The sequence below is a fragment of the Zalophus californianus genome, chromosome 1 (assembly GCF_009762305.2).
Source record: "Zalophus californianus isolate mZalCal1 chromosome 1, mZalCal1.pri.v2, whole genome shotgun sequence".
NCBI classification, from domain to species: domain Eukaryota; kingdom Metazoa; phylum Chordata; class Mammalia; order Carnivora; family Otariidae; genus Zalophus; species Zalophus californianus.
In genome coordinates, this window is record NC_045595.1 from 91,005,207 (window position 1) to 91,031,214 (window position 26,008).

At 38.1% G+C, this 26,008-nt stretch overlaps 2 protein-coding genes across 8 annotated transcripts in view; one reads left to right on the forward strand and one right to left on the reverse strand.

Annotated features, from left to right (window-relative positions):
* The window catches only part of CEP63 (centrosomal protein 63), a 63,794-nt gene that overhangs the window by 35,856 nt on the left and 1,930 nt on the right, over positions 1 to 26,008 (forward strand). For 5 of the 7 annotated variants that reach the window (XM_027583689.2, XM_027583687.2, XM_027583686.2 and 2 more), the window contains 8 exons: positions 11,060 to 11,293; positions 13,294 to 13,433; positions 14,298 to 14,435; positions 16,809 to 16,923; positions 17,797 to 17,994; positions 20,286 to 20,372; positions 24,284 to 24,489; positions 25,294 to 25,570. In XM_027583689.2, coding sequence (XP_027439490.1) covers positions 11,060 to 11,293; positions 13,294 to 13,433; positions 14,298 to 14,435; positions 16,809 to 16,923; positions 17,797 to 17,994; positions 20,286 to 20,372; positions 24,284 to 24,489; positions 25,294 to 25,570 — 1,395 coding nt within the window. The remainder of the gene's footprint in view (positions 1 to 11,059; positions 11,294 to 13,293; positions 13,434 to 14,297; positions 14,436 to 16,808; positions 16,924 to 17,796; positions 17,995 to 20,285; positions 20,373 to 24,283; positions 24,490 to 25,293; positions 25,571 to 26,008) is intronic. The other 2 variants (XM_027583691.2, XM_027583692.2) reach the window with 1 other exon arrangement.
* LOC113916765 (histone H3.3A-like) lies at positions 10,002 to 10,751 on the reverse strand. Its single transcript, XM_027583693.1, has one exon. The coding sequence runs from the start codon at positions 10,749 to 10,751 to the stop codon at positions 10,341 to 10,343; it is 411 nt and encodes a 136-aa protein (XP_027439494.1). The 3' UTR covers positions 10,002 to 10,340.

A 26,008-nucleotide genomic window follows, 5' to 3' on the forward strand; every position in this document is an offset into this window, starting at 1 on the left:
AACCATGGCAACAGGCCCCTCCCCCAGAAGATCAGCACGAACAGCCAGCAAGCCAAGACCAAGTTTACCGATCAAGGAGAACAGGAGAACTCCAGCGCTAGGGGAATACTGCACATAGAATTCATGGCTTTTTTTTACCATGATTCATTAGTTCATCAAAGTTAATTTTTTTAACTGTTTTTTTAAATTTTTCTTTTTCCCTTTTTCAACCAACATCTTATCAATCCCTTTTAAAAAAAAACATTTTTTATTTTTCATTTTTAGAGTCATATTTTATCCCTTCATAGTAGTTACCCTTATTTTTGGCATATATATATAAGTTGTTCTCTCTTTAAAATTTTGAGATACAATTTCTTCTAACAGATCAAAATATACCCTAAATCACTAGTGTATGGCTTTGTTCTAGTCTCCTGCCTGATCACATTCTCTCCCTTTTTTTCTTTTTTTTTTTTTAAATCTTCTTCTTTCTTTTTTCAAACAACTTATCAATTCCTTTTATAAAATCTTTTATAATTTTCATCTTTACAGTCATCTTCCATCCCTTCATTGTATCAACCCTTATTTTGTACATATATGTCTTTCTTCCTTTAAAATTTTAGGAGGCACTTTTGTCTAACAGACCAAAATACGCCCAAAATCTAGTGTGTGGCACTGATCTATGCACTAGCCTGATCATATTTGATCATATTCTGCTTTTTTTGTGTTGTTCTGTTTTTGTTTTTATCTTTTTTTTTTCCTCTTTTTCTTTCTTTCCGTTTCTTTTCCCTTGGTTTCAGGTCTTTTCTGATTTGTATAGAGCATATTTGCTGGGGACGTTGTTAACCTGTTAGCATTTTGTTCTCTCATTCATCTATTCTCCTCTGGACAAAATGACAAGATGAAAAAAATCACCTCAGCAAAAAGAACAAGAGGTAGTACCATCAGCCAGGGACCTACTCAATACGGACATTAGTATGATGTCGGACCTAGAGTTCAGAATCATGACTTTAAAGATACTAGCTGGGCTTGAAAAAAGCGTGGAAGTTATTAGAGAAACGCTTTCTGGAGAAATAAAAGAACTAAAATCTAACCAAGTCGAAATCAAAAAGGCTATTGATGAGGTGCAATCAAAAATGGGGGCACTAACTGCTAGGATAAATGAGGCAGAAGAGAGAATCAGTGATACAGAAGACCAAATGATGGAAAATAAAGAGGCTGAGAACAAGATAAACAACTACAGGATCACGAGGGCAGAATTTGAGAGATAAGTGATACGATAAGACAAAACAACATTAGAATAATTGGGATCCCAGAAGAAGAAGAAGGAGAGAGAGGGGCAGAAGGTATATTGGAGCAAATGATAGCAGAGAACTTCCCTAATGTGAAGAAAGAAACAGGCATCAAAATCCAGGAGGCACAGAGAACCCCTCTCAAAATCAATAATAATAGGTCAACACCCCGACATCTAATAGTAAAACTTACGAGTCTCAGAGACAAAGAGAAAATCCTGAAAGCAGCTCGGGAGAAGAGATATGTAACCTACAATGGTAGAAATATTAGATTGGCAACACACCTATCCACAGAGACCTGACGGGCCAGAAAGGACTGGCATGATATCTTCAGAGCACTAAACGAGAAAAATATGCAGCCAAGAATATATCCAGCTAGGCTGTCATTGAAAATAGAAGGAGAGATAAAAAGCTTCCAGAACAATCAAAAACTAAAGGAATTTGCAAACACGAAACCAGCCCTCCAAGAAATATTGAAAGGGGTCCTCTAAGCAAAGAGAGAGCCTAAAAGCAGCATAGATCAGAAAGGAACACAGACAATATACAGTCACAGTCACCTTACAGGCAATACCATGGCACTAAATTCATACCTTTCAAAACTTACCCTGAATGTAAATGGGCTAAATGCCCCAATCAAAAGACACAGGCTATCAGATTGGATTAAAAAATAAGACCCATCAATATGCTGTCTGCAAGAGACTCATTTTAGATCCAAAGACACCCCCAGATTGAAAGTGAGGGGGTGGAAAACCATTTACCATGCTAATGGACACCAAAAGAAAGCTGGCATGGCAATCCTTATATCAGACAAATTAGATTTTAAAACAAAGACTGTAATAAGAGATGAGGAAGGACACTATATCCTACTTAAAGGGTCTATCCAACAAGAAGATCTAACAATTGTAAATATCTATGCCCCTAACAGGGGAGCAGCCAATTATATAAGGCAATTAATAACAAAAGTGAAGAAACACATTGACAACATTACAATAATACTGGGGGACTTTAACACCCCCTTGACTGAAATGGACAGATCATCTAAGCAAAAGATCAACAAGGAAATAAAGACTTTAAATGACACACTGAACCGAATGGACTTCACAGACATATTCAGAACATTCCATCCCAAAGCAACGGAATACACGTTTTTCTCTAGTGCCCATGGAACATTCTCCAGAATTGATCACATCCTAGGTCACAAATCAGGTGTCAACCAGTACCAAAAGATTGGGATTATTCCCTGCATATTTTCAGACCACAATGCTTTGAAACTAGAACTCAATCACAAGAGGAAAGTCGGAAAGAACTCAAATACATGGAGGCTAAAGAGCATCCTACTAAAGAATGAATGTGTCAACCAGGAAATTAAAGAAGAATTAAGAAAATTCATGGAAACCAATGAAAATGAAAACACAACTGTTCAAAATCTTTGGGATACAGCAAAGGCAGTCCTGAGAGGAAAGTATATAGCAATACAAGCCTTTCTCAAGAAACAAGAAAGGTCTCAAATACACAACCTAATCCTACACCTAAAGGAGCTGGAGAAAGAACAGCAAATAAAGCCTAAACCCAGCAGGAGAAGAGAAATAATAAAGATCAGAGCAGAAATCAATGAACTAGAAACCAAAAGAACAGGAGAACAGATCAACGAAACTAGGAGCTGGTTCTTGGAAAGAATTAACAAGATTGATAAACCCCTGGCCAGACTTATCAAAAAGAAAAGAGAAATGACCCAAATCAACAAAATCATGAATGAAAGAGGAGAGATCACAACCAACACCCAAGAAATACAAACAATTATAAGAACATATTATGAGCAACTCTATGCCAGCAAATTAGATAACCTGGAAGAAATGGGTGCATTCCTAGAGATGTATCCACTACCAAAATTGAACCAGGAAGAAATAGAAAACCTGAACAGACCTATAGCCACTAAGGAAATTGAAGCAGTCATCAAAAATCTCCCAAGAAACAAAAGCCCTGGGGCAGATGGCTTCCCAGGTGAATTCTATCAGACATTTCAAGAAGAATTAATACCTATTCTTCTGAAACTGTTCCAAAAAATAGAAATGGAAGGAAAACTTCCAAACTCATTTTACGAGGCCACCATTACCTTGATCCCCAAACCAGACAAAGACCCCATCAAAAAGGAGAATTATAGACCAATATCCTTGATGAACATGGATGCAAAAATTCTCACCAAAATACTAGCCAATAGGATCCAACAGTACATTAAAAGGATTATTCACCACGACCAAGTGGGATTTATCCCTGGGCTGCAAGGCTGGTTCAACATCCGCAAATCAATCAACGTGATACAATACATTAACAAAAGAAAGAACAAGAATCATATGATCCTCTCAGTAGATGCAGAAAAAGCATTTGACAAAGGACAGCATCCTTTCTTGATCAAAACTCTTCAGAGTATAGGGATAGAGGGTACATACCTCAATATCATAAAAGCCATCTATGAAAAACCTACAGCGAATATCATTCTCAATGGGGAAAAGCTGAGAGCTTTTCCCCTAAGGTCAGGAACGCGGCACGGATGTCCACTCTCACCACTGCTATTCAACATAGTATTAGAAGTCCTAGCAAAAATGAACTATTGGGATTTCATCAAGATAAAAAGCCTTTGCACAGCAAAAGAAACAGTCCACAAAACCAAAAGACAACTGACAGATGGGAGAAAATATTTGAAAATGACATATCAGATAAAGGGCTAGTATCCAAAATCTATAAAGAACTTATCAAACTCAACACCCAAAGAACAAATAATCCAATCAAGCAATGGGCAGAAGACACGAACAGACATTTTTCCAAAGAAGACATCCAAATGGCCAAGAGACACAGGAAAAAGTGCTCAACATCGCTTGGCATCAGGGAAATACAAATCAAAACCTCAATGAGATACCACCTCACACCAGGCAGAATGGCTAAAATTAACAAGTCAGGAAACGACAGATGTTGTTGGGGATGTGGAGAAAGGGGAACCCTCCTACACTGTTGGTGGGAATGCAAGCTGGTGCAACCACTCTGGAAAACAGTATGGAGGTTCCTCAAACAGTTGAAAATAGAGCTTCCATACGATCCAGCAATTGCACTACTGGGTATTTACCACAAAGATACAAATGTAGGGATCCAAAGGGGTACGTGCACCCCAATGTTTATAGCAGCAATGTCCACAATAGCCAAACTGTGGAAAGAGCCAAGATGTCCATCGACAGATGAATGGATAAAGAAGAAGTGGTATATATACACAATGGAATATTATGCAGCCATCAAAAGGAAGGAGATCTTGCCATTTGCAACGACATGGATGGAACTGGAGGGTGTAATGCTGAGTGAAATAAGTCAATCAGAGAAAGACATGTATCATGTGACCTCACTGATATGAAGAATTCTTAATCTCAGGAAACAAACTGAGTGTTGCTGGAGTGGTCGGGGGTGGGAGGGATGGGGTGCCTGGGTGATAGACACTGGGGAGGGTATGTGCTATGGTGAGCGCTGTGAATTGTGCAAGACTGTTGAATCACAGATCTGTACCTCTGAAACAAATAATGCAACATATGTTAAAAAAGAAAAAGAAGAAGATAGCAGGAGGGGAAGAATGAAGGAGAGTAAGTCAGAGGGGTAGACGAACCATGAGAGATGATGGACTCTGAAAAACAAACTGACGGTTCTAGAGGGGAGGATGGTAGGGGGATGGGTTAGCCTGCTGATGGGTATTAAAGAAGGCATATTCTGCATGGAGCACTGGGTGTTATGCACAAACAATGAATCATGGAACACTACATCAAAAACTAATGATGTAATATATGATGATTAACATAACAATTAAAAAAAGGTAAAAGAAGTGAAATTCATATATTTAACTCAGTATACCAAAAATATCATTACAGCACTTACATTCTTTTTTTTTTCTTTTTTTTAACTGAGCATTTGAAATCCAGGGTGTATTTTACAGTTTGCATACATCTCAGTGCAGAGCAGCCACAGTTCAGGTGCTCAGTGGCCACCCGTCACTAGTGACTGCCCTATCGGATCGCACTGGCCGAGTGTATTAATTCCAGTCAATGAAAATTGAGAATTTGTCCTGGAACGATTATGTACTTCCTTTTGTGCTTAAACACTATATTTGTATGTGACTGAAAGAGTGAGTCAATAAAAGAAGGCTATGTTCTTGATTCTTCACAACTAAGAAGTTGGTTAGTTTTTAAGTATCAAATCTAGACTCACTGGTTAAACTTGAACTTAGTTAAACTATAACTTCAATGTTGAGTTTACTTTAAGATTACAGATTTGAACTAAGTAGTATAAAATAGCTATTGCAGTGTTTTTGTTTTTTTTTTAAAGATTTTATTTATTTGAGAGAGATAGCAAGAGTGGGGTTAGGTGCAGAGGAAGAGAGAGAAGCCGACTCCCCGCTTATCGGGGCGCCTGACGTGGGGCTCGATCCCAGAACCCTGAAATCATGACCTGAGCTGAAGGCAGATGCTTAATCAACTGAGCCACCCAGGCGCCTTCTACTGCAGTGTTAAAAACATAATGTTAGTGTTTTGCAGTTATGTGTTGTCTTTCAGCCTGAGTGTCCATTTGGGCAGAGGCTTTCTAGTTCTGTTCTGCCACGGCCCAGGGCTTCTGTGCAGTTTAAGGTGGGGTCAGAAAGGTTCAGCAAGTTGGGCTCCAGCCCTTTACTCCTCACCCTCACCCAGTCTCTTCAGTTATTTTTTCTGTACAAGGTTCTGTATAAGAGTTTCCCTTGGGAAAAAAAAAGTATATATTGTATTTTAAATGTTTGGAGACAGTTGCATGCTTGGCAGTTATTCTTGCGGATCTAAACCTATCTGATACCTTTTTTTCAGACTATGATAGGAATCTGGTAAAAAGATTTTGGTTCTTTACACTGCAATCTTGATCTGTAATTTATACAAACACTATTTGTCGGTTTCTTTGCCTTTCTCCTTCCAGCATTCCTCTGGCTTATGGGCATTATTGAGCATCTACTTTATGTGACCATAGTATGGGATTTGGGTCCTGTACAGTATACAATAAAATCTTTAATCCATGGCAGATTGATTTCCCAGAGACATTTCCATTTGAATTTCTAAAAATAAAATTGGATACCTTTACCTTTTAAAAATATTTATAATAAGGCAAGTTTTACTTACACAGATGATTCATGTCTATCTTTGGTATTTAGATGAAGTACCTCTCTGGATACAGGATTAAAACTTGTGAACACTAGAAAGTTGGGAACTAAAAACCAGGATTGCTGGGATACACAGCCTAGGAATTATCTAAGTCTGCTGGAACTTTATACTATAGGTCTGTGAGATAGTCACTAACCAGTTTTATTCCTATGTATCTCAGTAGATAAATCATTGAAAGAAACTAATTTGAGATGCACTATATTTGGTTAAGTCTTTTAGCTCGAGGAGTGTCTAAATATTGAAGACAGAACCAGTCTTTCCTCTCCTCTAAGCACCTTTTTCCTCAAGGAGCAAAATTCTCCAGTTCCCTCCACCCCAAATTTGAACATCTTGTGGTCAATTTGAATAGTCTGAATATGCATGTTTGTAATGTATCTGAAAATACAGAATAATTAACTACACGCAACATATTCTGGGGTGGGGAGAGAGGAAAATTTGACCTGGAAATTTAAGATGTTTAGTGATTAAGAAAAAACCCTAATTTATGAGCTTCCATAAGAAATAAAATAATGCATTATAATTCCTATATTTCCTATGTGGTAAAGAGGAGAGAAATCCAGTTTTCCTATGTGATGAGTCAGATGCAGTTAAACTTTTGCACTAGTGGGTAGAATAATGCAGCTATTCTTGCAGTAGGTGGGCAGCATCTCTTCTGAGGAATCCGTTTACTTTCTCAATTCTTTCTTATCCCTTCTTCTCAAGATATTTATTATATAATTTTTTAAGATTTCATTTTTTAAAAGCAGTTTTATGTTTGCAACAACATTGAGAGGGAGGTACAGAGATTTCCTGTGTGCTCCCGTACATGCATGGCCTCCTCTGTTCTCAATATTGCTCACCAGAATGCTACGTTTGTTACTAGGGATGAACCTACATTGACACATGATAGTTTACTTTAGGGTTACTCTTGGTATTGTATGGTCTATATGGGTTTGTACAAATGTATAATGACATATACCCATCATTGTAATAGCATACCGAGTAATTTCACTGCCATAAAATTCCTCTGTACTCTGCCTTTTTATCTCTCTCCTGCCCTGCATCCCCATAATCACTGATATTTTTATTGTCTCTATAGTTTTGCCTTTTCCAGAAAGTCATATAGTTGGAATCATACAGTATGTAGTCTTTTCAGACGGGCTTCTTTCCCTTAGTAATGTGCATTTAAAGTTCCTTCGTGTCTTTGCATGTCTTGATAGTTCATGTTTTTAGCACTGAATGATATTCCATTGTTTGGATGTACCACAGTTTATTTATCCACTCACTTACTGGAGGACATCTTGGTTGCTTCCAAGTTTTGGCAGTTATGAACAAAACTGCCGTGAACATACATGTGCAGGTTTTTGTGAGAACATAATGTTTTCAACTCCTTTGGGTAATTGGCAAGAAACACAATTTCTGGATCGTATGTTAAGAATATATTAAATTTTGTAAGAGAACACCATGTTGTCTTCCAAAATGTCTGTAACATTTTCTATTCATACCAGCAGTGTATGAAAGTTCTTGTTGCTCCACATCCTCACCAGCAATTGGTATCATCACTGTTCCAGATTTTGGTCATTCTAATAGATGTGTAATTATTGTATTAATATGCATTTCCCTGATGACATATGATGTAGATCATCTTTTCATATGTTTATTTGCCATCTGTATATCTTTTTTGGTAAGATGCCTTTTCAGGTCTTTGGCCCATTTTTTAATGGAGTTTATTTCCTTATTCTTGGGTTTTAAGATTCTTATTATATTTTGTATAATGGTCCTTTATCAGGTCTGTCTTTTGCAAATATTTTCTCCCAGCCCCTGGCTTGTCTTCTCATTCTCTTGATATTGTCTTTCAAAGAGTGGAAGTTTTTAATTTTAATCAAGTTCAGATCAGTTATTTCTTTCAGGGCTCATGTCTTTGGTGTATCTAAAAAGGCATTCCTATACCCAAAGTTATCTAGGTTTTCTTCTGCGCTATCTCCTAGGAGTTTTATAGTTTTGCATTTTACATTTAGGTCTATGATACATTTTGAGTTAATTTTTATGAAATATTGTGTTGGCTAATCTGAGTCTTTTGCCTTTCCATGTAAATTTTAGAATCGTTTTGTCAATATCCATAAAATAATTTGCTGGGATCTTGATTGGGATTGTGTTGAATCCATAGATCACATTGGGAAGAACTGACATCTTGAGAGTATTGAGTTCTCCTATCCATGAACATGGAATATCTCCCCATTTATTTAGTTTCTTGATTTAATTCTTCAGAGTTTTATAGTTTCCCTTAAATAGATCTTATACTTATTTAGTTACATTGATACATAAATATTTAATTCTTTCAGGTGTTAATGTAAATTATACCATGTTTTTAATTTCAATTCTACATGTTCATTATTGGTATATAGAAAAGTGATTGAGCTTTGTGTATTAACTTTCAGCCTACAACTTTGCTATAATTGCTTATTAATTCCAGGAGGGTTTTTTTTTCTTCTCTCTTTTTTTAAGTTTTTATTTTAATTCCAGTTAGTTAACATATAGTGTTATATTAGTTCCAGGTGTACAATAGAGTGATTCAGCAATTCCATACATCCAGTGTTCATCACAACGAGAGTACTCCTTAATCCCCATCACCTATTTAACCCATCCACCCCCATCTGCCTCCCCTCTGGTAACCATCAATTTGTTCTCTATAGTTAAGAGTCTGTTTCTTTCTCTTTTTCCCTTTGCTCCTTTGTTTTCTTTCTTAAATTCCACTTATGAGTGAAATCGTATAGTATTAATCTTTCTCTGACTTATTTCTCTTAGCATTATACTCTTTAGCTCCATCCATGTCATTGCAAATGGTATGATTTCATTTCTTTTTATAGGTAATATTCCATTGTGTATATATACCACCTCTTCTTTATCCATTCATCAATTGATGGACACTTGGGCTGCTTCCATATCTTGTCTATTGTAAATAATGCTGCTATAAACATAGGGGTGCATGTGTCCCTATGAATTAGTGTTTTTGTATTTGTTGGGTAAATACCCAGTAGTGGGATTGATAGATGGTAGGTTCTATTTTTAATTTTTGAGGAATCTTCCAGGAGGGTTTTTGTTGTTGATTCTTTCAGATTTTCTGCATAGATGATCATGTTATCCTTGAGCAAAGGCAGCTTTATGTCTTCCTTCCCAATCTGTATACCTTTTATTTCCTTTTCTTGCCTTATTGCATTAGCAAGGACACCAGTTGATATTAAAAAGGAGTAGTGAGAGGGGATATCCTTGACTTGTACCTGATCTTAGTGAGAAAGCTTTGAATTTTTCATTATTAAGTATGATTTTAGCTGTACAGTTTTTTAAATATATTTTTTATTTTTTTTTATAGTTTAATGTATTTTAATAGCAAACTTACAGGAACAGCACAGAAGACAGACATTAAAAACGTACTTGCATGTAGGACAACTCAGTTAGAAAGTATAGCGAATGGATGGATCTACTGTATGATAAAAATGCTACAAACACCATTTAGTTGCTGTCAGTAAGAAATTTACTTGTTTTAAAGAAATCCAAATGCTGGCATTGTCCAGAAAAATTAAACAGGTTTATTTATAATTGTTATAAATTGAACTGCTGAAACGTGTTCACTGAAACATTTTGACTTGCATTAATGCTTTATGTCCCTGCGTTTATATTAAAAATTCACACACAAGTGACAGTGGAAAACCTGCCAATACCTGATTTCTGTCCCCTATTTTTCCACTTGCAATCATAGACTTAGGTACCTTTTGACCCCATGGAAAGAAAATATCTAACGTTCAGAACTACCAATAACAGGAAGAAGAGAAATTTTTTTTTTTTTTTTAAAGAATGAAATGTTTTCCATCATAGTGGATTCTTAAGCACGTTCTCCATGTATGCGGTGCCCTAGCTGGATGTCTTTTGACATAATTGTGACACATTTGGCATGGATAGCACACAGGTTGGTGTCTTCAAAGAGGCCCACCAGATAGGCCTCGCTTGCTTCCTGCAAAGCACCAATAGCTGCATTCTGGAAGCGCAGATCTGTTTTGAAGTCCTGAGCAATTTCTCGTACCAGACGCTGGAAAGGAAGTTTGCGGATCAGAAGCTCGGTGGACTTCTGATAACGTCTAATTTCACGGAGGGCCACAGTACCAGGCCTGTAACGATGAGGTTTCTTCACCCCTCCAGTAGAGGGTGCACTCCTGTGAGCAGCTTTTGTAGCCAGTTGCTTCCTTGGTGCTTTACCACTGGTCCATTTGTGGGCAGTCTGCTTTGTACGAGCCATGGTACAGAAACCTCCTTATTTACCCCTCTTCTCCTTCGGCTGGAGCTCGGCGAGCTAGAGGCGGCGCTGGTGTTGGCGAGCGACGGCATCCTGTACAGTTCTTTTTAGATCATCTTTAGCAAGTTAAGAAAGTTCCTTTCTATTCCCAGTTTTTATCATGAGAGGTTTTTTGTTTTTTTGGGTCATGAGTGGGTTATTATAAATGAGCTAATGCTTTACATTTTTATGGAAGTAAAACTCAGTTTTATTTTAGTCTTCATCAAATATTCTTTTATTATTTCATTTCTATTGGTAATCTGTGTTTCTAGGCTCAGCTTGTCAATCGGAAACAGAAATTAGAGTCTGTGGAGTTGTCCAGCCAGTCGGAAATTCAGCACCTGAGCAGTAAGCTGGAGCGGGCCAATGACACTATCTGTGCCAATGAGTTGGAAATAGAGCGCCTCACCATGAGGGTCAATGACTTGGTTGGAACCAATATGTCTGTTATGCAAGAGCAGCGGCAAAAAGAAGAAAAATTGAGGGAATCTGAAAAACTATTAGAGGTTTGTTTTAAAATTACTACAGTTGGGGAAATGTGTGTATGCATGTTTTTAAGAGAAACTAGCCCAAAAGTCCATCAACTGAATGGATAAAGACAATGTGGTGTATATATAGACAGTGGAATATTACTCAGCCATCAAAAAAATGAAATCTTGCCATTTGCAATGAATGACATGGATGGAACTAGAGTGAATTATGCTAAGTGAAATAAGTCAGAGAAAGACAAATACCATGATTTCACTCATATGTGGAATTTAAGGGACAAAACAGATGAACAAAGGGGAAGGGGGAAAAAAAGGAGGCAAATCATAAACTCTTAAAAGATAGAGAACAAACTAAGGGTTGCTGAAGGGGAGGTGGGTGGGGGGAAGGGATAATTGGGTGATGGGCATTAAGAAGGGCATTTGTGATGAGCACTGGGTGTTGTATGTAAGGGATGAATCACTGAATTCTCAATATTACATTATATGTTAACTAACTAGAATTTTTTAAATTTATTTTTTTATTAGTTTCAGAGGTAGAGTTTAGTGCTTCATCAGTTGCATACAACACCCACTGCTCATTACATCACGTGCCTTCCTCAGTGCCCATCACCCAGCTACCGTATCCCTCCACTTCCCTCCCCTCCAGCACCCTTCAGTTTGTTTCCTAGAGTTCAGTGTCTCTTCTGGTTTGCCTCCCTCTGTATTTTCATCTTATTTTATTTTTCTTTCCTTTCCCCTATGTTCATCTGTTTTGTTTCTTAAGTTCCACATATGAGTGAAATCATATGGTATTTGTCTTTCTCTGACTGACTTATTTTGCTTAGCGTAATACCCTCCAGTTCCATCTACATTGTTGCAAATGGCAAGAGTTCATTCTTTTTGATGGCTGAGTACTATTACGGGGTGTGTGTGTGTGTGTGTTTGTGTACACACTACATCTTCTTTATCCATTCATCTGTCGGTGGACATCTGGGTTCTTTCCATATTTTGGCTCTTGAGGACATTGCTGCTATAAACATTGGGGTGCATGTGCTCCTTTGAATCACTATGTTTGTATCCTTTGGATAATTACCTAGTAGTGCAATTACTGGGTCATAGGGTAGCTCTATTTTTAACTTTTTGAGGAACCTCCATACTGTTTTCCAAAGTGGCTACACCAGTTTGCGTTCCCACCAACAGTGTAAGAGGCTTCCCCTTTCTCCACATCCTCACTAATATCTGTTGATTCCTGAGTTGTTAATTATAGCTCTTCTTACCGGTGTGCAGTAGTATCTCATTGTGGTTTTGATTTGTATTTCCCTGATGCCGAGTGATGTTGAACATTTTTTCATGTGTCTGTTGGCCATTTGTATGTCTTCTTTGGAGAAATGTCTGTTCATGTCTTCTGCCCATTTCTTGGCTGGATATTTTGTTTTTTTGGGTGTTGAGTTTGTTAAGTTCTTTATAGATTTTGGATATTAGCCCTTTTATCTGATACGTCATTTGCAAGTATCTTCTCCCATTCTGTCGGTTGTCTTTTGGTTTTGTTGATTGTTTCCTTTGCTGTGCAAAAGCTTTTTATCCTGATGAAGTCCCGATAGTTCATATTTGCTTTTGTTTCTCTTTCCTTTGGACACATGTTTAGCAAGAAGTTGCTGCAGCCAAGGTTGAAGAGGTTGTTGCCTGTGTTCTCCTCTAGGATTCTGATGGATTCCTGTCTCACATTTAGGTCTTTCATCCATTTTGTGTTTATTTTCGTAGATGGTGTAAGAAAGTAGTTTCATGCTTTTGCATGTGGCTGTCCGGTTTTCCCAACACCATTTGTGAACTAACTAGAATTTAAATAAGAACTTAAAAAAAAATTAATCTTGAACTATGTTCAAGAATCCATGGGTTTCTTCCCTACTCTGTAGCTAATGGATCAGACATTGATAGCCTTATTAATATTGTAGCTATTATAGTCTGACTCCCTGGCTTCCTTTTCTTATGAAATAGAAAAATTGTGATAACATCTGACTTTTTTTCTGAGTATTTTGCAGATTCTCCAGGAAGAAAAGAGAGAATTGAAAGCAACTCTTCAGTCTCAAGAAAATTTCATGCATGAGGAAAGAATGCAAAAGGAGAAGCTACAAGCAAAGTTAAAGCCAACTGATGCTCAACACACAATAGAGGCCATAAGGTATATTTAATCTTATTATTATTTTTTTTTATTTAATCTTAAATATTAATTGTATCCACTTGGTGGTTTGGCATTGAGCACCAGTGTTAATATTATGTATTCATAATTTTGTGTTTGATCACATTATGGGTTTTCTTACTCACTTTTAATTTCTGAGTTAAATTTTTATAGTGTTATAAAATTTTGTGTGGTTAGTTTTTTTTCTGCATCCAGTTTGGGTCCCTAACCAAAAGACTGTAATGTTTAGAAAGTAGAAACTACTTGGTCAATCTGTACTGTTGGTGAAACTCCAAATGTGAAAGGAATTGTAGTCCATGTTTCCTGGAAGGCTTCCCTTTCTTGGTAGAATAGGTCATGATAAGTAGCTGCTTATCATCAACATCATTAATAAGCCAGCTATTGAGATAGCTCATTAAAAAAAAAATCCTAAAACTCATTATATTTCTAAATATGAATTATTTTCGTGATGCTTGTAGTGGAAAGTAATAGAAGGAGCTATGCTCCTTTTCCTTTAGGTCTGATACACATTTCTATTCTTGGCAGAACTTTCCTGTAACTTTTCGGTTTCTTTGGCTCAAGGTATCAAGTGGAAACAAAAGTTTTGTCGTTTTATCTTTTTCCCTAGAAAAACAGGCCAAATCCCAGTTGAGAAAGGAGTAAACTGCTGCTGACTTTTTTGAGAAGCATCATCTCATGCTTCTTTACTCTCCCAAGTGATCTTTTCATGAAGCAGGAGACAAGCTGAAGAGTTCCGAAGAGTTCCAAACAGTTTCATTACCAAAAACAATTGGGAAATATGAACTGATTATGCATTGTTTTATTTGCAAGGATCAGAGGCCTTTAACAGTTCTCCTCTGTCTTTAGGTCACTGGAGGAGTCACAGGCAGGAAGGAGGTATACCTCACACGAGCAGGGGGACTTAGGCAACATGCTGTCCCAGCTGGATTTCACCCACAGTAGTGAAGAACTTCTGCAGGCAGAGGTGACTCGTTTGGAAGGCAGGTAGATAATTACATACACATTTCAAGAGTGTTCAAGTTGTTAAAAATGATTTTTGATCGTCATATTGATAAAGTAAACTAACGTAATAATCTTAGTGAAGGGGCGCCTGCACGGTTCAGTTGGTTAAGCAACCGACTCTTGAGTTCGGCTCAGGTCATGATCTCAGGGTCATGAGATGGAGCCCTGCATCCAGCTCTACGCTCAGTGGGGGCTCCCTCTCCCTCTGCTCCTCTCCCTGCTTGTGCTCGCTCTTTGTCTCTCAAATAAATAAATAAAATCTTTAAAAAGAAAGTCTTAGTTAGGCTGGAGCTGCACTCAGCGAGGGCACACTGGGCACATGACGCTCCTTTCTTGTGTCCCGAAGTGCTGTTGATTATTTCCTTGGATGCTAGTTGAATCCTGATCTATGCTAGAGCATACCCAGCTCACTTGCTTCATCATCATACTTGTGAACTTTTGTTTGTCATACCTCTAAACTCTGTGACTGGGAAGAGGTTGATATTTTGTTTTAAACATGAAATGTTGTTTGTACGCTAACATTTTCTGTATGTAAAAATTTTAAAATATATGAACTATTAGCCTTTAGGCAAACAAAGAACAAAAATATTGCTATTTTACCCTTTTAAGTTTATCTTTAAGTAATACATTTTTTACTTTTTATTTCTGTTTTTGGAAACCACCAGGTGTTTTTTCTTACATATTAAATACCATGCACATACAGTTTTTTGCTTTATTTGCTTTGCACCTTGGAATACTTAAGATATTCTTGGTTATCATTATTGAGGTGGATGTGTACATTTTTTAAATTTATTTTTAAAGATTTTATTTATTTGAGAGAGGGAGAAAGAGTGAGTGAGAGAGAGAGCACAAGCTGGGGAGAGAGGCAGAGGGAGAAGGAGAAGCAGACTCCCCACTCTGCAGGGAGCCCGACTCCTGGCTTGATCCCAGGACCCTGGGATCATGACCTGAGCCGAAGGTAGACACTTGACCAACTGAACCACCCTGGTGCCTCAGGATGTATACACTTCAAACTGAATAAAATAAAGCTCGTCCTTCCTTCTTCCCTCCCTCCCTCCCGTCCTCCCTCCCTTCCTCCCTCCCTTCCTCCCTCCCTTCCTCCCTCCCTTCCTTCCTCCCTTCCTTCCTTCCTTCCTTGATCTCACAACCCTGAGATCATGACCTGAGCCAAAATCAAGAGTCTTAACTGACTGAGGCACCCAAGCTCCACAAAGCTTATTATTCTTTTTGACATTGGAACTAAAATTTACATTTTCTATCATAGATTTTCCATTGATTGACTTTTTAGTATCTTACACGTAGGTATGTTTTACTGTGCTCCCTTCAGGCTTTAAAGACCTACCTCTTCTTTCTGATTTGCAGTGTGACCTTAGATCCTTAGCCTCTTTAAGCCCCAATTTTCCCATCTGTAGCTAGGACAGGAGTATCTATAATTCTTCTCTCTCTGCCTCAGTGTTTGACACACTGTACTGACATACCAAGTACCAAATAAATGAGCATTTTAGGATATTTAGAAATAGGTAAAATTGAAATAAATGGAAACATACACCAGTGTTCAGTAATAAACAATGTCTTTTAAAAATATTTTTTCTATCAAAAGGCAAATAGAAAAAGGAACCCATTTTAGATAGTTTAGGTTGTTTAGTTTGAACAAAATGTTCCCTGAGAAAGGAGCAAAAGAATTTTATTAACAGAAATGAGTGGTGAGATAAGAGAGTTATGGTTTGGGACGCCTGGGTGGCTCATTCGGTTAAGCATCTACCTTCGGCTCAGGTCATGATCCCAGGGTCCTGGGATGGAGCCCCACTTGGGGCTTCCTGCTCAGGGAGCCTGCTTCTCCCTCTCCCTTTCCCCTTTCCCCCTGCTCATGCTCGTGCACTCCCTCTCGCTCTCTCTCAAATAAATAAATAAAATCTTAAAAAAAAAGAGTTATGGTTCCCTGAGGTTCTCGTGTCTGATGAGGGATTGATTCTTAAGTAAGGGTGACAAGGTGGAAGCTGTGTAGTGTGGAATTGTAATTAAGTATGGTGGAGATTAAAATTATGATGGTAACTCTTGTACAATTTGAGAGAGAAAAGTAGTGAAGTTGCTGTAATCTTTAGAATTTTATAACCAGTTAAATTTTAAGCAGAGGGAAAGAGTATAGGTAAACACAGAAATCAAAAGTATCCCCAAAAGTTGGAATTGGATTTAGTTGCCTCTGGTGATGAGGAAATTGGAAATGAGTTTTAATTTGGGGTGGGAGGTGATGTTTAAGATATTTGTTGGACACCAAAAGGTAAGTTAGATAATTGAATCTGTGTGCTTCAGGGTTTTTGTTTGAAGTATGTGATCATATTTTTGTCATATATACAGCTTGGAGTCTGTGAGTGCAACATGTAAACAACTGAGCCAAGAACTAATGGACAAATATGAAGAATTGAAGAAGATGGAAGTACATAACAATGAGTACAGGGCAGAGATTAAGAAGGTAAAAATCTGCCTACCTGCAGTCGCCAAGTTGTATATATATATGGACTGAGCTGTGGGTTGGGAGGTCATAGGAGTTATATTTAATGAGAGAAAAATGTGGGCCAAGGAGCCACTTGATATTCAGGAGTAGACGTGCACCCAGAATGTGCTTAGGGAAAGTCTTTGTCATCCTCAGGGATGCCATATAAACGTTTTCAAGGGAACTGAAGCCTATCCTCTTTGAACTCTAAGCTTTATTTTAAATGTTCTAAAAGATTTACACTCTTTTGCTTTCAAAAAGATATTATATGAACTAGCATTTAGTATTTTCTTATTGACTGAAGGTGGTCATGGGTATGTATTCTGTGCCTTGGTCTAGTTAATCCCCTCATTGGCTGTTGAGGTATGTGGAGCTGTTTGTCTCTCCTCTCCACATTAATGGGCCCTGGCTGCTGTGTTTGTTGACTCATAATTTTTGTTACTTGAGATTGCTTCTGGCTTCTTTCTTCCTCTTACCTTTCTCTTGTCTTATGCGGACAAGGAAGCCATATACACAAAATTGTTAGCTTTGCAACTAAAAAAGAAAGAATGAAGGTCACAGTTGCTGACCTCTAAATAATGTGTGCATGGACTTTGACACAGGTTCTTAGCATTCAAATAACCCATCTCTCCCTCTTTTGAGATTAATGAATTATTGTGGGTATAGCCATCTGACCTTCCACGTAGACATACAACTTGGTACATTGCTAATTTTCTGTAGAACTTAATCAAGGAAAAAATTCATGTCTTGGGGTAAGGTAAAAATTGCCTTATTATTTTTAACTATTAACATATTTATCTGTCTACATGCTTTCTCTTTGTTCTTTACGCTTTCCTTTCTGTTTCTTTGTAGTTGAAAGAACAGATTTTACAGGCTGAACAAAGCTACAGTTCTGCCTTAGAAGGAATGAAGATGGAAATCTCACAGCTAACTCGGGAGTTACACCAGCGAGACATCACTATTGCTTCCACCAAAAGCTCGTCCTCTGACATGGAAAAGCGACTCAAAGCAGAGATCCAAAAGGCAGAAGAAAAAGCCGTAGAACATAAGGTGAAGCTTGAACAAAAACTCTTCATCTGAAGTGTTTTTGAACATGGCGTTCAGTACAGATATAATTCCCATAGTATTTAATTCAGCAAATTTTTATTAGACTCCTGCTGTGGGCTGAGGTGTGCTGGTTCACAAGCATTCTGTGAGGATGGGGGGGAGGTGAGAGTGAGTACAGAGTAGAGAGGCTGTGTCTGTCGTGCATGGTGGGGGTGTGATGTGTCCGCTGGGACAGACTAGAGTCCACGTGGGTTGAGTGTGGCAAGGGGTGGAACTGGGAAGCAGGGACTGGCTCCTGGGACCCTGCCGGGGTGGGAAGGGCTTAGTGTTCTCTTGAGGCCAGTAGAGAATGGCTGTAAGCAGGCATCAAGGGTCTCTATGGTGGTGATATGGAGAGTGAGCAAGGAGGCAGAGAGACCACTCAGATACCCTTACAGCAGTAAGATGGTGGCCTGAGCAGTGGGCAGGGGAGGTAGAGGGAAATGCAGGAATTCTGAGATAGGTGGCTGGTAAAATCGACTGGGCTTTGCATTTGTTTGAACAGGGAGGGCGAGTTAGACAGAGTTAGGGGAAGATGTCACTCAGGATTGCAATGTGGGTAACTGAGTAGAAAGTGATGCCCTTTAGTGAAATAGAGAAAAAGATAGGGAGCAGGCTAGGGCAGATACGGAATTTGTTTGAAAGTAACACAAAATAGGGAAGCTGGTGGAGCAGACACTGGTTTGAGATTAAGGCCGGACGTTTGTATGGAAATATCTAATAGTCAATTCTACAGAAGACCTGGAGTTCAAGATTAAAATCGGGGTGAGGCATTTGGCTGTGGGCATGTCTGCATGGAGTGGGCATTTGAAACGCCCTGAGAGACTTAGAAAATGTGGTGAGAAAGCATAGGGATGAAGACAGAGCTCGAACCACACTTCGGAAACTACTCATTTAGGGTAAAAAGGTGTTGGAATAGAGCTAAAAAAAGGTAGCAATAAGGAAGAAAACTAGATAGTTTTCACAAAGGAAGCAGGAAACCAAAGAAGGGAGGAGTCTTTTTCAGGTAGGAATGGTTGAGCACACCGCTGAGAAGGAGGAAATGAGGAGGGGGAGTCAGTTACAGGCACACCTGCTCTTACTGCACTTTGCTTTATTGCACATTGCAGATGTTACATTTTTCACAAATTGAAGGTTTGTGACAACCCTGTGATGAGCAAGTCAGTCAGCACCATTTTTCCAACAGCACTTGCTCACTTCATGTCTCTGTATCACATTTTGGTAATTCTCGCAATATTTTGGACATTTTCATTATTATTGTATTTGTATGGTAATCTGTGATCAGTAATTACAGCTCACTGAAAGCTCAGGTGATGGTTAGCATTTTTTAGCAAAAAAGTATTTTTAAATTAAAGTGCGTACATTTTTTTAGACGTAATGCTATTGTATACTTAACAGACTACAGTATAGTGTAAACATAACTTTTACATGCACTGGGAAACCAAAGTATTCGACTCCTTTTATTGTGAGACTTGCTTTATTGGGATTGAACCCGCAACATCTCTGAGGTATGTCTGTATTCTCTTGTGAAAGGAGTGCAGTCCATATGATGTTGGAGGTGTAAACCACATGAGATGAGGCTAACACTGGAGAGTGGGAGGGATTGATCAGGGAACTTGTTCATATTTTTTTTTTTTTAAAGATTTATTTATTTATTTGAGAGAGAGCATGAGCAGGCAGAGGGGCAGAGGGAGAGAATCTGAAGCAGACATCCCACTGAGCACAGAGCCCCAACATGGGGCTTCATCTCAGGACCCTGAGATCGTGATCTTAGCCAAAATCAAGAGTCAGCTGCTTAACAGACTGAGCCACCCAGGAGCCCTGAGCTCATTCATCTTCTTAGAATATTTTAAATGCATGTGTGTTAATACATCTTGACACACCTTTTTTAAAAAAATCTTTTTATTTTTCAAAGATTTTATTTCTTTGAGAGAAAGAGAAAGCGTATGTGCATGAGTGTTGGGGAGGGACAGAGGGAGAAGCAGACTCCCTGCTGAGCAGGGAGCTTGACTCGGCTCGATCCCAGGTTTCGGGATCTGAGTGAGATCTGAGTCTGACTGAGCCATCCAGGCATCCGTAAAAAATGTTTTTAAAAAGGTATTTATATATAAATATGTTATATATTTATTAATATGTTAATATAATTAAATATATATATTTATATGAATGAAGAATGCATTTTTGCCTAAGGAAAATTATACATGGAAAAATTTTGTAGGTGCATTTATTTGTTTTTTCTGCTTTTCCCTTCTCAGGAGATTTTGGATCAGATGGAGTCACTCAAGTTAGAAAATCGTCATCTCTCTGAAATGGTGATGAAATTGGAATTGGGTTTACACGAGGTACATAATAGAAACTTAAGTTTTTCTATTATCCAGGCCTTTTAAAGAAATCACTTTGTAAATATTGATGTTGTAAAGAGAGAGTTAAGATCAAACTGTGGAATGATCCTTCTGCAGAAACTTGCTCAAATAAAAAGAAGTCAAGACAATGATGGCAGTGAGCAAAATATCACTCTCCACTTCAGCAACTGGGAGATTTTTTTATATTATGTATATGACAAAATACATGTATAGTCTATGTTCTTAGTAGGGAGCCTGTATATAAAGTGCTTAGCATAGTGCCTGGCATTTAGTAAGTGCACAATAAATGTTAGGTGCTATTATTATTGTTAGAATTATTATGTTGATAATACCTTTTTCTTATAAAGTATATCATCTTTTACATAATTTGGTTTTAATTATATTTCTATAAGATACAATTTGTTTAGTCAAATATTCTAGAATCTTTTGTGTTCAAAGTATTTTCACAGGCAATGTAATGTACGCAAGGATGAGTGGGATAGAATTCTTGCCTTGAAGAGATTGAGAGTAAACTAGTTGGGGGGTAAGAGGTGTGTGCCAGCTCCTGTGAAGCGGGGAGAACATGGTCAGTTTACAGTGAGTTCATAAATGGTATGGATGTCCTTTTAGCTATTTTGTTATAAAATTCTTATAATTTGCAAAATGACCCATCTATTCTGACCTCTTTTAAATTAAAGTGCCTACATTTTTTTAGACGTAATGCTGATGTAGGTCAAATGCCCAAAGATTGTAGAAGTTTTTTCTTTCTGCATTTCCAGAGACTCTGTGCCACCAGAGATGTATGGTTACACAGCACCCCTATTCACTACTAAGTAGTTTTAAATTCACAATCACGGATTATGGAGGCTGGGGAGGGAGAAAGTGCAAAATGTTAAATGAATACAATATCGGGGACTATTTTTATAATCTTTTGGGACAATAAGATTCTCTTAGCCTCATGAAACCATAAAGAATATACAACAACATAAACAATTTTACGAAATAAAAATGTAAAATTTGTGGATGGCAAAATACCCCAGAAAAAAGACTAATAGACTGGGGGAAACAATTTATAAATAGACAAAAGTTAATATATTAATACAAGGATTTCCTGGAAAGATAATAAAAAGATGGGAATCCAGTAGAAAAATGGACAAAGAACAGAGATATTTCATAGAAGTAATGCAAAAGTCCAGTGAATAAGAAAAGCTGTTCAGCATCCTTAATAATCAAAACTAAGTAAGTAAATACTTTTTTGCTAACTGGCGGGACAATGATTTTTAAAAACGAATATAGCTAATATTGGCAAGGATATAGGGCAACAGGCTCCCATGCTCTGTTAATGAGAAAGTGAATTGGTATAGCCTTTCTGGAGGACAGTTTAGCAATATCCATTAAACTTGTAAATATATATAGCGTATAAACTTCTGGCTCATGTGCATTTCTGATTTTGATAATTATTGCAGAGTAGTTCTCCAGAAAGGTCAAATCAGTTTGCATTCCCAAAGAACCCATCCTATAGGAACAAATGTGCTGAAATGGTCATTTTGTGTTATTTGCAGTGTACAAAATTTTGAAGTAAACTAAATGTTAGCGTCTAGAGGGATGGTTAATCTGTGGCTATCTATACTGTGGATTTATTATGTTGTCATTTAAGGTGGCAGGTGAAAATATGCATCTAATCTTGCTCCTTCCCAAATCCTTCTAAAAATATAATGAAAGGATTTTTTTTTAAGTGCAGACCCACAAGGGATGGGAAAGAGAGGAGAGGAGAAAGCAGCTAAACCCTTTATAAGGGGGAAGTTGGAGGGAGGGAGGAAGGAAGGAAGGAAGAAAGAAAAAGATAATTTTATTTGCCCCTATAAAGCCAATATGAAGCTAGTATGGAGAAAGCCAAGAACCAACCTGATTTACACCACAGAATCTTCAAAAGGCTCAGGATTTGGCTGGCAATACCTTATCGAGAGAATCTTACGCAGTGATTATCTGTTCCTGTTTAAGACTTGGGAACTCTTCGGGGTGCTTAAACCAGACTATGACCAGAGATTCCGTTGAGCTGAATTTCTCCTGAAATCCCGTCTAACAGCGATAACCTGTCCTTTCTTCACACAGCCCAGCATGTGCTTGGCGCACAATTTTTATATTACCTCTCACATTGATTTTTCTTTAATTGTTGTTAATAAAATAATAAATTTGAGAAAACTTTAAGAGATGCCTGGCAAAAGCAAAGCACTGTCTTTTTAAAAATATATATTTAATGACATCAAATACCAGACTCTGGCTGGTCAAAATCCCCTCAAGCATTTTAAACTTCCTCTGGTTTTGAAATTACACACAGTGTGAACATGTTGTATTTTTTTTTTTTTTAAGATTTTATTCATTTGAGATAGAGCATGAGCAGGGGGAGAGGCCGGGGGGGGGGGGGGCGGTGAGAAGCAGACTTCCCGCTGAGTCAGTAGCCCAATGTGGGGCTCGATCCCAGGACCCTGGGATCATGGCCTGAGCTGAAGGCAGACGTTTAACCATCTGAGCCACCCAGGTGCCCCAACATGTTGTATGTATTAAGAATAATTTTTAGAAAGTTCTTTTTTGCATTTTGCCACCTAGGAAGGTGGAAGTACTTTTACAAATGAATGTTTTTGGATTAAATAACAATTTTAATGAAATAATCTAATTATCTTAATAATGAAAGCAGTAGCTCTGGTAAAATTATTTGCCACCTTTAAAAAATCAACAGTAGTTTGTAATTTAACTCCTATGTCCTGCAATTTTTTTTTTCTTTTTTGAGATTTTAACTGGCATTGACAACTTACTGAAACATTTTGTAACTTACTGTCACTACTGGCACACCAATAGATAGTTGATAATCGAAGGCTACGTTTTAAAGTGTATGTTTTAATTCTGTTAAACCACCTTGACCAGCTTATTTTCAGAAAATTCTTTCCAGAAAAGACCAAGCTAAACATCATATTAAATTCCAAAGAAAATTACCATAATTTTTCAGAATGCTAACAAAATATTTTGTCGTTAGAAAAAAAAAATGGTCCAAGGGCGCCTGGGTGGCCCAGTTGGTTAAGTGACTGCCTTCGGCTCAGGTCATGATCCTGGAGTCCCGGGATCGAGTCCCGCATCGGGCTCCCTGCTCAGCGGGGAGTCTGCTTCTCCCTCTGACCCTCTTCCCTCTCGTGCTCTCTATCTCTCATTCTCTCGCTCTCAAATAAATAAATAAAATCTTAAAAAAAAAAAAAAGAAAAGAAAAAAAAATGGTCCAGACTACTGTTTTTTCAGGTAGCATTACCAGGAAACACCTAGAATTGAAAAGTAAAATTCATGATCACGGAACCCACACCAGATCAGAGTAGGAATTCCTACCTTATACCTGAATGCTGTTTTATGTGTATTTCAAATTTCACATACCAGAGCAGGTGCCAATGTTATGTAAAAGTCCTTAAGACCAGAGAGTACTTATTTAAAAGTTGTCCCTGCCAGCTGGAATTCCTTTTCAGAACCTTCTGTTCAAATGTCTTTCTTTGAACTAGGTCTCTCAGTTTTCTTCCATAGATACTCTGGAAGAACCCATGGCTGCTATTTTCTTTCTTTTTTCTGTTTCTCATTCTCTCTTGTAGCTCTCCTCCATCTGAGTTCCAGCCTTCTTCTGGCTCCTTAGATCTTCCTTGGCACATCAGGGAAGCCCATCGTGTTCCTCATTTTCCACCCCCATTCACTGTAAGAAACAACACTTGTTTTCTCATAGGGGAGGGGCAAACCACAAATAGTCACTTTTTCCAAAGTAAAGCCATAGATGAACTAGTTACAACTAAAAAAAAAAAAATGTAGTTTCCCACCAGCGGTATCATAGATCACAGGTATTCTTATACCAATTAAGTAACTCTAGTATTCTTTTTTATTAGGCAAAAGAGATTTCACTAGCAGACCTCCAGGAGAATTATACTGAGGCATTAAATAAATTAGTGTCTGAAAATCAACAACTACAGAAAGATTTGATGGATACTAAATCTAAGCTGGAAATTTCTACTCAGATGTGCAAAAAAAACCATGACAGGATCTTTAAACCGATACACAGCAGAGCACCTGAGTTCAAGAATACAGAATTCAAGTAAAATTTCTTCACAGTTTACTTAAAATGTGTACCATTAATTCTCATTTCTTTGAGAATAATTTCAGACTTACAGAAATTAAATCTTCCTCAAACAGCCCTATGTTTGACTCTGAAGTACAGTGTATACAGTAAAGCCTACTGTGAGGTTATACAAAGTGGCGGAGGGTTATAAAGCACTTTCATTCAGGTTTTAGTTTCACACACTCTGGATGTATGTATAAACAATGTCCTTCCTCCCCCGAGCCTTTCCATGCTGCCTCCCACCTCTCGAACCCCCACTGATACCATAAGAAGTAGAAATTGGCTTTTTTATATGAAGAAAGCTTCCTTTGTATTTTTGGTCAATTAATTATGAGCTGTTACCATAAGAAGTCAGCGTTCCATGAAAACCCACCTGGCTTCAGCTCTTACTATATGGCTTATGTGTTTTCCCACCTACCTACCAAAGCCCATGCTGACACCTCACCTCCACTGCCACCTTGACACCAGATCTCATGTGCACAGTACTTCCCTCTGTCCTAGCACCAGACACACTTGATTTCTCTGGTAGCTTGTCTTCCTGGCTATATTGTCCATGTCTGAGGGCCGGGGCCTGGCAGTGGGGATTGGATATGGGGCCTGAATGGATAGAAAGAACAAGGGGTCTGAGTGGGCTGCTCATTTTATAAATTATAGTCTTAACTGGTTAGCCTGTTCCTTCATTTTTAAGTTCCTTTATTTTAACTTCCTGTAACAGTTTTGTGTTAAAAGAGAAAAGTCATTACAATTTATATTTGTTTTGTTTTCTAATCTGCTATCCAGGCCAACCCATGGCCCATACAGACATGATGGAATAAAGACTGAGCACTACAAAACAGGTCTTCATTCTCTGAGACGACAAGCGTTGGATAGTATAGAGCCCGTGTCCAGGGTCCTCAGCCCCCTGAGTTCTCAGATCACCCCTTGCAGTTCCGTCTCTCTGCCTTCTAACTTTCTGTGCAAAACTAACTCTTTGCCTTCAGTGCTAGATATAAACGAAGCCAATTATTCGGACACTGTCTCTGAGAGTCTAAATGACCAAGAAGAGTTTATGTCTTCGGTATGGAAACTTTCTCATCTTACTAGTTTATTAAGCCTGTTTGGTTTGGTTTTATTTTTTATTTGAAGGATAAAGGTGGGTGACGGGGTGTGTTGGTTTGTTTCTTACCAGTTCTCTATCTTAAGTACTCTGTATTATTCTCATGTTTTTCTGTCTTAGGATTTTGCTTGTGAAGACACATTCAGCCCTGATTACTTTTCAAAATGCATCTTAGTTCTGAAAGTTAATAGCCATGCCTGTTTTTTAACCCTAATTGGAAATTCCTTTCCTGCCTTTTTCAGAGAGGGTCAATTTTGTATTAGAATGGTTGGTTCAAGGAATATCTCTGGATGCCAAGATAGTCCTGAGGTCTAGACAGTGAAGAAGGAAGGAACTGGGGGAAAGGGAGAAAAGAGGGTGGGTGGAGGCAGAGGAAGGAAGTGCATCTGACGCATCCAG

What these genes read in the sequence shown, in the direction of transcription:
- LOC113916765 (XM_027583693.1), bottom strand. Translation starts at nt 10,751, where the DNA reads ATGGCTCGTACAAAGCAGACTGCCCACAAATGGACCAGTGGTAAAGCA.